Source organism: Rhinoraja longicauda, chromosome 40 (genome assembly GCF_053455715.1).
Source record: "Rhinoraja longicauda isolate Sanriku21f chromosome 40, sRhiLon1.1, whole genome shotgun sequence".
Classification (NCBI taxonomy): Eukaryota; Metazoa; Chordata; class Chondrichthyes; order Rajiformes; family Arhynchobatidae; genus Rhinoraja; species Rhinoraja longicauda.
The window spans coordinates 16,823,378-16,839,576 of NC_135992.1; the positions used below are offsets into that span (position 1 = coordinate 16,823,378).

The window sequence follows — 16,199 nt, forward strand, 5'->3', positions numbered from 1 at the left end:
TCATTTTTACTCGGGAGGGGTGTGTGTGTGTGTTTTTTTCAACTTGCCAATTATCGCAAAACTAGAATTGTAAATTGATTAGGTAATGTGCACAGCATCAACCTTCTGACCAGGCATAGATTAAAAATGTACCCCTTGCAATGAAGGAAGACTCTCACCAAAGTTCCGTCTCCTTTAAAGGGTTCCATGCAGGAAGGCTGGTTGAGGGTGGCTTAGTTGGCCCTTGGTGGACATTCATCAGCCATGGTTTCCAGTGCATAGTAGACTGAATGATATTTTTCCTCTGAATAATCTGTCCTCTTACTTTCGTATTTCCTTTTGTCATTCCTCATTTCCCTTTCTCTTCTCAATCTTCGGGGAGGAGATACAGGAGCTTGAATGCTTAAATGTCCAGACTTAAGAACACCATCTTCCCCACTGCCATCTGATTCCTGCACCAATTGAGTAAATCAGGCTTAATCCCAGACTTCACAGTTTCTAGTGTCCTTTAGAAATACGATGATTAGATTAGTGCAATTAGATGTGACTCAAATGCCAAAGAACATTATCAGCACTTCCTGAAGACCACAAGTACATTTTTACAGTGAGTCTTTGTGGTTGTATCAGGAAATGTTATGCAGAAGAAGTAATTCATCCCACTAAACAACAGTCTGAAATATTGTTTTGTGTTTTCTAGGTTTAGTATTGGCAGCAAACAGCTGTGTACAGCCGCAAGTATCCCCAGACATTATGAATTATGCTATGATCTCATATGGATTTGTTGCAGACATCTCGAATGTCAAGTAATACCACAAAATCAGCCACAGATTCATGAAACAAACATCATCTAAATATAAATTTAACTTTCTAAACCAGTTACTCTTCACTAAAACAGGCCAAATCCTTTAACATTGCAGATCCGTGGCAACTGTGCTCTTCATGTACAACCCTTGATATGGGAGCAGGAGCAGTCCATAAGCCCCGGCTGCTGCAAAGCCATTGAATGTGCACAGCGTCAACCTTATGTCCAGGCGGAGGTTATATTTGTTATTTGTCCTCGTGTTCTTTCTGCCAGAGCAGAAGGAAATGACCTACCTCATCTTTCAATACACCCAATCATTAAATCGCCCAGAATAGACAACTCCAAAGATTCATTGTCCTTGGAAAGAAATTTCACTTCATTCCAATCATCCATTGTCTCTTCCAATGATGCTTTTGGATCCTTTGTGTTTGGCTCTCCTTGCAATGCAGGCATTCCCAGTATCAATCCTGTCAAACCTCGCTAATCTAATGTTTCAAGGGCTCACCTTTCAAGTGGCAGAGTATATTGACCAAATCTGTTAAATTCTTGAGCAGTAAGACAGAACGCTTGTGGCCTTGGAAATTTGTGTTTGCACAAACTACCACTCATCTGATGCATTTCCTTTCAGAGCAGAAAGGAAACCACCATTTTTTTTAAAATTTGGGATTTGACAAGTTTTGATCAGGTTAGGCTACAAGAAATTGAAATAAAGGCCAATCGAATACAGCGATTAGCCAAAGGAAAAATTAGTGGATGTTGGAAATCTGAAATACAACTGAATGTTTGAAATATTCAAGTTTAGGCGACTTCTGTGGAGAAAAGCAGATTTACTGGTTCAAGTCCATGAAATATCAGATGAAAGGTTGTCAAACTGAAATGTAATTTCAGTTTCTCTCTTTGGTTTGATTGAATGTTGAGTGAATTAACGTTTTAATCCTGTCCTGTTTGATTTTATTTAGATTGTTGGAATCCCAATATGTAAACGATACAAACTAGTGTATGGTTGAGCTGAAAAATCCCACATTTTAAGCCCAGGAGAAATCTGGGCAATGATAGTACTATATAAAGTCAAACATGGCCAAATGGGACTAGCTTAGATAGGATATCTTGGTCATGATAGACAAGTTTGGCCAAAGGGCCTTTTTCTGTGTTCTATGACTCTCTGACTAAAATAGTATCTTGGAATCATACAGAACAGAAACCGGCCCTTCGGCCCAACTTGCCCATGTCTTGATGCCCTATCCACACTTGTCCCACCTGCCCGCATTTGGCCCGTATCCCTCTAAACCTTTCCTATCCATGTACCTGTCCAAGTGTCTTTTAAATGTTGTGATAGTACCTGCCTCAACTACCTCCTCTGCCCTGTGGCAAATACCTCTTCCTGTTTTATTTCATGCAATGTCTTACTTTTATTATTCTCTCTCCTAGTGCCATCCATAAAGAAAGCTGCAGCTGCAGAACCAACTGAACCAGCTCCATCGGAGACTGGTGCAAATAAACGGCTCCCCACAAAGCGGTGCCTAGCCGAGCTCAGACCGCCAGCCAGCCTTCAGCAGAAGGAGCTGCTGATGCCACTAAAGAGAAGGCGTACAGAAATCGAGGTCCGTACAGATGACCTGACAGTAGCTGAGTTGCGAAGGAAACACAGCTCCTCCCGAATTGACCACGTCAACTTTGTGGCAAAAAACAACACAAAGCAGACCCAGCCGTTCTCAAATCGCAGCAACACTCTTGCCAATGAAGGATCTAAATTTGTAAACATGGCCCCACATATCAAAAGAAGCTTCACACCAACCGTGTCCAGGAAGAGGAAGGCTCCATCCAGCACCGCTCCCAGCACCAGCATCCTCCCCACGATGTCAAGTCATTGCACTTTGAATGAAACCTTTGAAACTGGAGAAGAGTGTGATCAGGATGCCACCATAACTCTTGACCCTTCAGCTGATCAAAGACTCGCAGCTACCCCGAACAACAGCACAATGCCGCACACCAACAACTCATTTCTACAGAGGTTTGACTCTTTTTATTTGTATTTTCCTTGCCTGTTATCCCAATAGAATTTCTTTTGGACATCATTTTTTACTTGTCACTGCTTCAGATCCCTAGTTAAGCCTGTTTACAGGATCCCCCTCCATTATTCTAACCATGTTTAGTTTAGAGATACAGCATGGACACAGGGCCTTTGGCCCATCAAGACCACACGGACCAACGATCACCCATTCACACTATTTCTATACTATCCTACTTTTTCATCCACTCTCTACACATGAGGGCCAATTACCCTACAAACCTGCACGTCTGTGGAATGAGAGGAAACCGGGGCACCAGGAGCAAACCCACACGGTCACAAGGAGAACAATCTGGGCACAGGCTCGGCGAGCCGATCAATCTCAGTGGGGTTTGTACCGTTTACGGGAAGGAAGGGGAGGATAAAACTGTTTATTGTTTTTATTTTCAATTAATTTTAATTCAAAAGAAGCTTTTAAAGCTTTTTAATCAGAAGTATTGTGTGAAATTGGAGAATTTAATGACCATACCGCTGTGTTGTAAGCTACCTAGGTTAACCCTTTCATATTCCAAGTTGGAGCAGGGGAACTACATAGAAATTGTTTGAAAACGTTGAAGCAAAGCATGTTGTGGATCCAATCTGCCTTGGTGTGATTAAGTTCTGTCATGCAGTGAAAATCAAAAAATCTACAGATGCTGGATGTCTGAATTAAAAGATGTGGAATGCTGACTACGTCAGGCAGCATGTGTGGAAAAAGAGCCAGAGCTAATGATTCAGTTTAAAGCTGATGTGTTTTCTCTCCTTCCCATTCTGGCAAGCTTCCACCTGAAATATTAACTCTGTTTCACTTTACACAGATGCTGCCTGACTTGCTGAATGGTTCCTGCTTTTCTGTTATGACATATTTAAATAACTTCGAGAAAGAGAAAAACTAATAATCCCTTTAATGTGGTTTATTTTCTTTGCGTAAGTCTTTGTTCAGCGATGTCCTTTATTTTATACTTGCAGATTGGGCCTGCCGAGATTTGCAGTTAAAAGCCAGCCTGGCGCCCTGTTCACGGCTAAAAACCCATCCGTGACTGCCAGCAGATCCCACACGAGAACAAACGCCAGAGTAACAGGACAGCGGAAGAAAAGATATTCAAGGTCAGTTGGTACAGGTGGAATGCATAATCGGAAGGGGAAGGAGAGTAGCGTGAGGTATCCTCGCTCTCTCTCTCTCTCTCTCTCTCTCTCTCTCTCTCTTGCTCTCGCTTTCTCTCTCTCTGACTGTGTTCATACACCCACTCCTTCCTTCTGCAGCCTTCACTCCCTCCCTCCATATCTCACCAGCCCCCCCCCCCCCCCCCCCGTATGTGTGTGTGTCCCTCTCCCTCCTTCCCTCCCCCACACTCGTTGCCAGTGGTGAGTGGGGTTTGATGGCTCCCAGACGTCAGCTGTTGCCGTTGTGTGAATGTGTGGAGACCGTTCCCAAGCGCTTTAATCACCAGCCAGATGGTCTTCACTAGTGGGGGGAAAGAAGCTGGAATTGCAAGAATGTGAACATCAGAGTGTTGGATCGGGGAATGTTCAAAGGTTGGGAAACCCACCGATGTGTTTAATTACCATGGGAATTTAAAATTATATCATTAATGGTTATCAGGGCAAAGCATGTTCCATTTAACCATTCACATGTAAAATTAAAAAACTGGCATTCTTTTATCGTTTAATGGCGTGGTTAGAAGTGTGGTTAATAATGGTTATCTAAATATTTAACAATCCTAATGTTTAATATTTAAAATATGTTGCAGCAAAGCATTAACAATTTTAGGTTCTAAAAACAAAATCAAGTATTGTTCATGGTAAGAGCTTGTTCACAGCTAAAGATGCAAGTTCCCTCTCTAGCCCCCCTGAATTGTGATGTTCATAGTCATGCTACATGGAAACAGGCCTTTTCACCCAATACATCCATGTGCCTTCCTGAACTAGTCTCGTATACACGAGCTTGGCCCATATCCCTTGATTTCTTTTTTCTATCCTGTCCAAATGTCTTAAACATTGTAATTATAATTGTACCTGCTCTACCACTGCCTCTGACAGCTCATTCCACATACCCACCGCTCTCAGTGCGAGAGTTTGCACCTCCTCTTATCATTCACAATATCGGGTACCTCACCCCTATAAATCTTTCCCCCATTACTTTGGGGCAGACTTTTCACACAGAGGGTGGGGGTACATGGATCACTTCCAATCGGAGGAGGTGATTGAGGCAGGTACAGTGACAACATTTGAAAGACATTTGGACAGATGAATAGAAAAAATGTAGAGATTTATGGAACAAACATGGGCAGATGGAATAGCATAAATGCAGATGGAATAGCATAGCATGTTGGCCGGTATTGAGTTGAACCACAAAGTCTGTTTCACTGCCGTTTGGCTCTTTGACACTCTTTAACACCCATGTCCTGCAGTTTTAGACTCCCCCACCATAGGAAAAGACTGTGACGATCCTCTTTGACTTTATTGTCCTCTAAGGTCATCTCTCAGCCTCCTAAGCTCCAGGGGATAAAGCCAAAACCTATCCATTTTGCTCATTCTTTGCTTATCTGAAAACCTTTTATCTCCATTTTACCTCCAGGCCTTGTCATTATTTTGACTCGTCTGCCAACAATCCCCGCCCCCACCCCTCACCTGTATCCACCTATCACGGAAACAACAATGAACTACTGATGCTGGTTTGCATCCCGTGTTCACATACCATGATTCCATCCTACACCAACCCCCCCCCAATTGTCCAGACCCTTCCAACAGCATTTTGCATCTTTTGTTCCACCTATCATTTGCCAGGCTCCCCCCCCCCCCCCCATATCTCATCCAGCTGTTTCCCCTACCCCAAGAACTTGAAAAAAAGATCCTGACCTAAAACATCAGATATCCATCCCCTCCACAGATCCTGCCTGACCCGCTGAGTTCCTCCAACACTTTGTGCTTTACTCAAGTATCCAGTATCTGCAGTTCATTGAGTCTTCATCGTGATACATGTTCATTTTTTGTGCTAATGGTTTTCACCGGGAACAAAAAGGAATGAATATTTGGGCCCTTCTTGCCTTAATTCAATATTCAAATTCCTTAAAAACAATTTTATTAAATCAGAAGCTACACATATGCCAATGATGTGTATTGTGCACAAAGTGTACGCAGCTGACAGTATTTATTGTGTTTGTGCCCTGCATCGGTTTTAATCTGCAAGTAAACCTGACTGGTGATAATGTGATTCTTTACCAGGGTAACTTTCACACCAATGTTCACTGGCAACAATGACAAGCATTAACCCCCTCTACACTTTGGAAACTGCTGTCAATTCAACAGTAATGTTTCCACAGAAGTAAACAGCCCATGGGGGTAGAACTAATAATGGTGGGAACACTCAGCAGGCCAGGCAGCCTGGTGGTAAGGGCACAGAGATAACATTACCAATTTCCCATCAGAAAGGTGGAACATCACAGCGATGCAGGTTTTAGGATGCAGATGGTGGGAAGGGAGGGGCAGGAGAAGGAATGGGCAGGTTGGAAGACCAGGTAAAACAACAGAATCATTCAACGGGGTGGTTAAGAATATTTAATTGTCATTTTTACCAGCAATGGAACAATAACATTCTTGCATGCTGTAATCAAACACTAGAGGGCATAGCTTTGTGAGAAGGCACCTGGATTAGAGGGTATTAGCTATAAGGTTGGAAATATTTGGATTGCTTTCTCTTGTGCGTGCAGGCTGAGGGGAGACAGGATAGGTGTATAAAGTTATGAGAGGCATAGATAGGGTAGATGGTCAGAACCTTTTTCTTAGAATGAAAATGTGAAAGACTAGAGGTCATAGCTTTAAAGTGAGAGGGACAAAGTTGAAAGGAGATGCGCAGGGCAAATATTTGTTAGAGGGTGGTGAGTGGGTGGGACACGCTGTCACGAGTGGTGGTGGAGGAGGCAGATACAAGTGGTGGTGAGTGGCTGGGACACGCTGCCATGGGGGGTGGTGGAGGAGGCAGATACAAGTGGTGGTGAGTGGCTGGGACACGCTGCCATGGGGGGTGGTGGAGGAGGCAGATACAAGTGGTGGTGAGTGGCTGGGACACGCTGCCATGGGGGGTGGTGGAGGAGGCAGATATGAGTGGTGGTGAGTGGCTGGGACACGCTGCCACGAGTGGTGGTGGAGGAGGCAGATATGAGTAGCATTTAACAACCTCTCAGACAGGCACATGGAGATGTAGGAAATGGTGGGATATGGAGCATCTGCAGGCAGAGATTAGTTTAATTTGGCTTCATGTTGGGTGGAGACATTGGGGCCTAAGGGCCTATTCTCATGCTGTACTGTTCTATGTTTATTAATAATTGTTGTGTGATCCTTTGCTCATAGTGGCTTCTCAGCCAGTGGCCGGCAATACCAGGGTAAATCCAGGAGGTCTCCTGCCTGCAAGTCTCCACTTACATCAGGTATTTGTGTCTGACATAAAACCTTGTACTAGTCTCATTGGCCTGCATTTGGTTCATGTCCCTCTAAACCTTTCCGGCCCATGTACCTGTTTAGGTTCAGGGTCATGATTTTTCACGGTGACTTCCATCATCCCTCCATGAGAAGTCACTCATCTGAAAATCGATGAAGTGAAATGTCCTTTTGGCTTTGTTTGATTTCCACCATTTACTCGTTGTGTTGGGAAACACAAAGTCACTGCCTGCAAGATAGGATGTCTTGTCAACGGACTCTGACATATGAGCTATAAATAGGTTTTATATACAGATGCAAACATTTATTCCTTCCTAGGATAAAGCTGAGATCGCCAAGAAAGAAATAAATGTTAACATCTGTGTTTACTGTTGTAAGGTTGAAAATTGATGTATTAATTTCAATCAGTATAATGAGGAGTTGAGGACTGGTCTAATCCTACACGTAGTGAACCTTGGTCTGTTACCCTGTGTCATAAAATAGAAGTTTCCGTCTAAGTTTCCATCATAACACAAGCAGTGATTCAGTCTGTGTAGGAAAGAACTGTAGATGCTGATTTAAAAATCGAAGGTAGACACAAAATGCTAGAGTAACTCAGCGGGACAGGCAGCATCTCTGGAGAGAAGGAATGGGTGCATTTCGGATCGAGACCCTTCTTCATACTAATGTCAGGGTAGTGGGCGGGACAGAGATTGAATGTAGTCGGAGACAATAAGATCGGTGGGAGAACTGGGAAAGGAGAGGGGATGGAGAGAGAGGGAAAAAAGGGTTATTTGAAGTTAGACTGGTCTGAAGTAGGGTCTTGACATGAAATGTCACCCATTCCTTCTCTCCAGAGATGCTGCCTGTCCTGCTGAGTTACTCCAACTTTTTGTGTCCATCTTCGGTTTAAACCAGCATCTGCAGTTCCTTCCTACACACGAGAAGTGTTGAAGATAATTTTTGATCTGTGCACAATTCACAGTGATAGACACGGCACAGAAACAGGCCCTTCAGCCCACTGAGTCTATGCCAACCATCAACCACCCCTTTACACTAACCTTTACATTAATCCTGTTTTTTTAAATTTCCCCCTCATTCTCATTAACTGTCCCCAGATTCTACTCAACAACGAGGGGAAGTTTGCAACAGCCAATTAAGCAACAAACATATGTGTGTGTGTGTTTGGGATGTGTGAGTCCCTAGTGGAAACAAATGTGAGCACAGGGAGATCATGCCAACTCCACACAGATAGTAGAGAGGTCAAGATTGAACTTGGGTCTCTGCCACCGAGAGGCGGCAGCTCTACCAGCTGTGTGACTGGTTGGTAGGTCAGACTGACATGACACTTTGTTCGAGTGTGGTCACAAAGCTGCCATCACAATTCATGCTCACTAGTAGATGTTTATCTGATCTTCAGGCAGTAAACAAGGTTGAGTTTCCAAATCTGAAATCCTTTTAACAATCAGTTAAAGTGACAGGAATGCAAAAAGTAACCATGTAGATCACAAGGAACAAGTTTACAGAGACAAAGATATAAAATCTGGAATTCTGACAGGCTCAAAGTTCATAAGAGAAACCCATGATTATGTCACAACTTTCCCTGATAACGACTTAGCATCCCTTTAGTTGTTATTTTATAGCTACTTCCTGACTCAGATTGCAAAGGTGAGGTTCAGGCAAGGAAAGGATGGAATATGGAATTCCTGGTCGTAACTCCCTCACTACCATGTCCGTCTTCATCTGTCTGCGGTTAGTTTTTGATAGGGCCACAGTATATGTGTGAGTCTGCACAGACACAGGAATGCTGGAGGGGCTCAGCCAGACAGGCAGCAACGCCACAAAGACAAACCACATCACATTTTAGGTCAACGGCCCTTCCTCAGAACTGGGGCAAGAGTGGAGCATTTACATTCTTCAAATTCAGCATCTGCAACATCATTTGTTTTCATTACTGTTGAAGTCCCAGCCAGCCCCCACCTCATCAGCTGCAGTAACATTTTAAAGTACAAATGTAGTGACCTAAACTTTTTCCCTCCTCCCTGCCACTTGTTGGGCTCCTGGTAGTCCCTTGGGAAAAGTCTAGCAGGTTACTGGATTACACGGCTATCCATCCTTGCCAGTCAGTGGCCAGAGAATGCATGGCCTTCTGCCAGGGGGATGTACTAGCTTGCCACTGTCCCTGTTGCAGCTGCAAACATTGGTGACACTGCTCTTGCAACATTGTGTGCAGTTCTGGCCAACACATTGCAGAGAGATTCATGGGGATATTGCTGGGAATAGGGGGCTGTAGCAGTGAGAGTTACGCTTAGAGGTCTACAAAATCAAGAGGAGCACAGATAGGGTCGATGCTCGCACTCTTTTTCCAAGGGCACAGGACACTAGAGAACACAGTTTAAGGCGAGAGGGGAGAAATTTGGGGGATATGCGAGGGCTAAGCTTTCCACGGGGGGTGGGGGCTGGGGGCTGGGGGCTGAATGTCCGGTGAGCTGGTGGAGGCAGATACCATTACAATGTTTAAAAGATATGGAGGCATATGAGCCTAATGCAGGTTACTGAGATGAGCTGGAGAGTTGTCACATTCAGCGTGAACAGTGGGCTGTAAGGCTGGCTACTATGCTGTATGTATCTGTACTATCAGTTCTTAACTCTTGTACACATAGAATTGGTATAAGGTTTAGTTACACTTTGCGAAGTTATAATGCCTGGCCTTTCTTTACACAGCACGGTACTCCAGCCCAATGTTACGTTCACTGGGCAAGAAGAATGGAATTGGCGGCAGCCTGCCAGTCGGCCAGAGCTTTCAATTCCTGTCGCAACCCAGTTTGAAGAATTCAAGTAAAATGCTCTCGTTGTGACCAGAGGATGATTGAGAACACGAGACAGTAATTGCATTTGTTTGCTCCCACTTGCACTGTCTGCATTTGAAATTCGAACTGCGTTGATAATATTGATTATTGAGCAGCCTGATGCCGTTTCCAATCCTGAGGCTGACCTTGCAGTATTTTCAATGCTGTTAACCTTTTAACAATTTTGCATTCATTGTTTTCATTCCATCGTAATTTGCCCGACTCCCTGACAGGGCAACCGTGCTCTGGTTCCTGGATAGCACTCCGAATGTTTTTCACCTCACTCCATGGCTGGTCGGCTGGAAACGGGATCCATTCACTCCGTCTTATTGCGCTGCCTAACGGGATTGAGGTCTGCACTCTCATCCTGTGGCTATGCTGATTCTGTGAAATCTTCCCTCTTTTGAAAGCCATGCAGGTTGTACAATTACTTTCATTTTCTATTCCTTGTTATTGTATCTCCATCTGCCATGCTGTAAATCTTTGTTCTTTGTTCATTTAAATAGAATAAGATTTTTAAAGTGATGGGCTCTGCTGCTGATAACGGCTTGATGTAAAGCCATAATCCACAGGCACTGGAAAGCTCGAGGGCAAAATGGGTGCAAAGTAAAATCCATTAAACATGATAAAGGTGTCATTTAAATTCTTGATTCTTCACTGTTAAGAGACAGCAGGAATTGTAACAGTGCCTATCCAGATGAAGGAGGTGGCATTCCATAGTTCTGCCAGCCAAATGAGCATTGAAGTCTGAGTCCCTGCTTGGAGGTTGTGCAGCTCTGTTGCTAATAAGTGCACACAGTCAGAACTGCTCTGATAAGCTAGCTTGCATTTTAATGGAGGCACAAGAGACTGCGGGTGCTGGATTCTTGAGCAAAAAACAAAGTGCTAGAGGAACTCAGCGAGTCGGGCAGCATCTGTGGAGGGAATGGGACCTTTCTTCATATGATGGTTATAGCAAGTTTGCTTCTTAACTTTGCCATAACTTACGAATATTTTCTTGTCGAATATGCTTCCTTCCCATTGCATTCCATTGTGTGGTGTGCCTTGAGCAGAAGTGAAAAGCTAGGTTTCCGCTATCCTGATTTCAAATCTTTGGTCTAGTTTGATTTGACAGTCTTTATCACAATGCCTAAATCTTGTCCTGTGCAGATCTTCTCCTCTGTGGCACTGTGCAGAATGTGGCAATATATCGCGTGAGGAGGAACAACATTCCTTTTATGTGAATGTGCCACACCTTTGTTTCATGCATGGTAGAAATGGAAGTAGTCCTTTCAGCTTTTAAGAATGTTCTGCTGAAATTGATTGCACAGGTTATGACATCTTAGCTTTCACAAATTAATATTGTTGGAGAAATTGGTTGTTCTGAAGGCACGAATACTGGGAACAAAGAAGGTTTCTTCAGGCTCTTAAATGTGAGCGTTAGTATTGTTGTTCTATCAAATGAAAGGGCAAAGTTACCCCATTACACAGGGAGAGAGTATAGTTAATGTTTGGCCTCGGCAGCCATGCAAGGGCTGCCAATCCGTTAGCCAAGGTCCATCTCTGAAGAAGGGTCTCAATCCGAAACGTCATCCATTCCTTCTCTCCAGCGATGCTGCTTGCCCCGCTGAGTTACTCCAGCAATTTGTGTCTACCTTCCATCTCTGGCACATTGCAAACATCCCATGGAGCAAATAGTGCAAAGGAAAGAGATTTATTTGTATGATTTCTGGGGCAACCTGTCAGTGACACTGTCGGTGACAGGACAACTGAGCGTGATAACAGAAGCAATATTTTGAGGGTAAAGACAGATAAAACACTTTGGTATTATTGGAATCAGGAGATTGTTATTGTCTTCTTAGCCAATTCATCAGTCAGTAGATTCCAGCCTCTTGTGTCTCAACCACTTGCAAGTGACAACTATGTAAAGAATTGTTATTGTGAACATTGTACATATTGTATGCTAAATTAAACCCAATACACATTGCAGCACTCTGTGTCTTTATGGAAGAAGTTTTTACTTTGAACTTGCAGATTACTCCAAGTATTAATCTCATAAACTGACATACATAGCCTTCCAATCGTATTATAATGGTGGCTTTTCCGTTCCGCCAGTGGCATTGCCTCCGCTAACTTGTTTTGCTGCCTACGTTCCACAATATCTTTCAGCTCCTGTTGTTGGGTGGTCAAGCAAGATGAGCCACAGAATGGCCACCACACTCCAGAGATTTTGCCCTGACCGGAACGAATGCAGTGTATTGTAACTAGGCTGAGAAGTGCAAAGGGGGCAACCCAGCAGTAAATGCTTTGTGGCTTAATTGCCGAGTGGAAATGTGAATCAATAGTACTCCTTTGATCACAGGGCAAGCAGGTAAATCATAAAGTTTGATGTATGTATATAGCTTAAAGAACATGATACTTTATTGATGTCAGCATTGTATATTGCTTTATATTTTAACTGGTCTCTATGTACGTGTTGTGGGGAGATCTTTTGTCCCTTACTATGTTTGAAATATAAAGTACTGATTTTATTAGTGTTCGGAGAGCACCCATGAAATGCAAACTTAAAGCTTGCTAATGCAGTCATCCAATACAGAATCTCTCGTGATTAATCATTCAGATGAAGGACAAAACTATGAATATCATGCTGTTTGTACAAATCCAGCACCAGTTCTCATTTCAAAGACTTTATCCTTGTGCTGTGCTTTATGCTCTTGCTGTATAGTATCTCAAACCATGATGCAAATACACTGTGGAATTTATCATTTAAATCTGTTGGAATGGCACTCTTAACTTGAAGCTACCTGAGGTTATGTAGATTCCCACTAGAGTGGATACAGTGACCCAGAACCCGAAACACATTGCCTTGGCACAGTGCTGGCCAGAGCAACATGATTGCTCAGCAGGTGACAACCGTAGAGACTTGGTTGAGCTGACTCTGCCCACCAAGCACGACACATTCCTCTCCAGCATGAAGCAACGCCGGTGTATGTTTGATGCAATAGGCACTGTCATTGACACAGGAGCACAGGAAGCTTCAAGTTTCAGAGGAACCAAGTTAGTAACTTGGTTAGCCAGCACCTGAGAGCCTGTTGCTTAAGAGTGTTCGGTGCACATTTGTCAATGTTACACTAATCTATATAAGCAAGTCTAATGTGGTGTACAGAGACTTGCAATTGCCCAGCCGCATTGTTAATGGGTTATGACTTTATCAAGTACACTGTGCATGTGATATCCTTAGGCAGCATAATGTTGGATTTGGTGGCTGCTCCCCTTTCTTATCCTGTCAAATATTGTACTTCATTTTCATTAAATTGTTTACTAATAACTAATGGGTATGTGATTTATTTGTTTTGTAAGCAGTGAGGTTTAAGCCCTGTCTTACTATATTCACTGGTTCTTCCTCTAACCGAGAGAACGGGTCATGTTTCCACCAGACCTCAGTACTCTCGTGATCAGGCTGGTTCTGCATCTGCCTTCCTCTGGGATAAGAGCCAGGGGTCCAGCGTGCAGGTGGGACGTGCGGCCAGATCTAGGGTTCAGTGTAGGTGGGACGCGAGGCCAGATCTAGGGTCCAGAGTGCAGGTGGGACGTGGGTCCGGATCGTGGGTGCATTGGGCGATGGGTTAGGAACTGTGTGTCGGTCTGTGTCTGATGTGGTGAGCTGTAGACCTTGTATGTTTCCTCTGTCACGACAAACAGAAGCCAGCTCCCCAATACCCTCTGGCTTTGTTTTCCCGCTTCCTTTAAACTGCTGGGCTCGATGAAAAGCTTATTAACATGAAAATAAGTGCAACAAATATGCGCTGGGGTATGAATAAGAGAAACATCTAATAGTCCATAAAATCAGATAGGCTGGCACCAGTAACCAGGGTGCCAGACCATCAGTGTTAATGTGGTTGGGTTTCTACATCACTTCTACATGGCCATTTATATATAAAATTAAACACATCCTCATCCGTGACATTTTGCCCCGAACTACGATTTATAAATAGCAGTCTTCTGTTGATGTGTTAGCCCTGTTGCTCCATACTCTTCATTGCCTTTTGCTTAAATCTTTGTTTCAATATTCCCTTTCTTGTTTCCAAATCCCTCCTTGGTCCAGGCCCTCACTATCTCTGAGATGTTGTAGTTCACGTCGAGAGGTCACCATTCAGCTGTTTAGGTCAACGCAGACTTTAAAGGCCTCTGTAATGTAGGCTGTACCTACATTGGCCGAACCCTGCTCTCTGGAGTGCCCTCAATATGGACCAAGATTTTGTTCCCAATCCTAATATCCCGGGGCCCACTGTTGAAATTAATTTACCACCTTGTGAAACAGCGTGGGAGATTTTGGCTTTGTTAACGGCGCTGTATTAATACAAGTTGTTGATGGATTTGAGCAGCTTTATTACCCGTGTAAGGTTGGAACCAGCAGTTGGTCTCCAGCTGGCATTTGAATAGCAAAATCTGTGAAATGGACTGCTGGCTTTTAACGCTGAGAGCCTGAGGGTGTGACGTATCTCCAGCGTTTGGGAGGGAGTAAGAGCGGTTCTTGGCTGAGGCTGAGAACATGGGTAACTTTACAGAAACTGCTTGCTCCATCTGATTCCCTGGACTGGTTCTGATCACTTCAAGCAGCAGGATTCTGCTGTCCTTAAGCTGACCTTAAGATCAGTCTGAAGAAGGGTGTTGACCCGAAATGTTACCCATTCCTTCTCTCCAGAGTTGCTGAGTTACTCCAGCATTTTGTTCTATCTTAAGCTGACCACGTGACTGTGGGGAAGGGTCTGTTATTAATGCTCCGGGCAGCGTAGAACTGATTCGTTTTCAATCCATTGTTCTTTTTATGGAAGGCTGATTAACTTCTGATATTTCAGAGCACAGAATTTCATTGAGAATCATGCACGGTTTTAACCATTGCAAGTTTATTTCAATCCATTACATACTGTATCTATGAAAGACACAAAGTGCTGGAATAACTCTGAGTCGGGCAACAGCCATGGAGAACACGGATATGTGATGTTTTGGATTGGAACCCTGATTCAGACTCACACTCGAGTGAAAAAGGGTCTCGACCCAAAACATCACCTATCCATGTTCTCCAGGGACACGATGTGTTACTCCAGCACTTTGTGTCTTTCCTCGGTAAACCAGCATCTACAGTTTCTTGTTTCCACACTGCCCATGTTCCCCTCATGTGACTCTTGTTGAAGCAGACACTTGGAGATCTCGTATTTTAGATATTTGGCCAAGGATGGATTGTGGTCATAAACCTTCTCATCAACATTTGTTGTTTGTACAATGGATCATAACTCATTGGACAAAAGTGCCTGTGGATGGTAAATGGGGAGAACACTGAGGAGAACAACAGAATCCATTCATTTGTTCATCTTGATTGCAGTATAATGCACAATTTAAACTTCTCTGATGTAAATTTGTTTCTTGCTGAAATATTGTTAACTGCGTGATTAATATTTTATCTGGAACTTTATTCTGAGCGCAAGGTCTATCTTTGTTTCTGGTGTTTCTTGAAACTTATTTTACGCAGAAAATCATAAAATGAGCTTGTTGCCCTCTACCACCAGCGGGCACCAGGTCTGGAGAATGTCGCTTTGTTCACAAACATCTGGCTCTAATGTTACATTAGCCAGACTTAAAACCCATTAAACCTGAAACGTGGTAAGGTTTCAGACCTGATCTTGATACTTTTGTCAGTGCTGATTATGTTTTTCGGGTGGGTTGTTGCTGTGATTATAACAGTATTTGAGGCAGGCCTTGGCGATCCTTGGAGACCTCAAGCAGAGCCTTGTTTCCACAAACTGGACAAGGATGTGTACTTGTCTGCCCAGGGAAGCCGTTGTTTCGTAGAATGGAGTTCATGTTTTTTTTAAATCCTCCCTTTCAGATCTCTGCAGCAGATTCAGTGCCTTAGACCCAACTATTTTTGATTGCTGTTTGCTTTTGAAGGGCACATTTCAGAATACCTTGTCGTGGCAGAGCTGAGTTCTGGAGTTTGGACCAATTGCTTCAGCAGAATTCTGCTGTTGAATAGAGGCCAGAATGGAAACTTTTTTTCTTGGCTAGTTTGGCATTTGTTTGGATATCTAATCATCTTTAACATGAGCCCATCTCTTATTCCAAGTTT

At 43.5% G+C, this 16,199-nt stretch overlaps 1 protein-coding gene across 1 annotated transcript in view; it reads left to right on the top strand.

The window, feature by feature from the left end:
• LOC144611338 (kinesin-like protein KIF18B) overlaps positions 1–13,272 on the top strand; it is a 59,580-nt gene extending 46,308 nt beyond the window's left edge. Inside the window, exons 13-16 of the mRNA XM_078430397.1 lie at positions 2,210–2,792; positions 3,798–3,935; positions 7,179–7,255; positions 9,969–13,272. Coding sequence (XP_078286523.1) covers positions 2,210–2,792; positions 3,798–3,935; positions 7,179–7,255; positions 9,969–10,102 — 932 coding nt within the window. The 3' untranslated portion in view covers positions 10,103–13,272. The remainder of the gene's footprint in view (positions 1–2,209; positions 2,793–3,797; positions 3,936–7,178; positions 7,256–9,968) is intronic.
• The last annotated feature ends 2,927 nt before the right edge of the window (positions 13,273–16,199 follow it).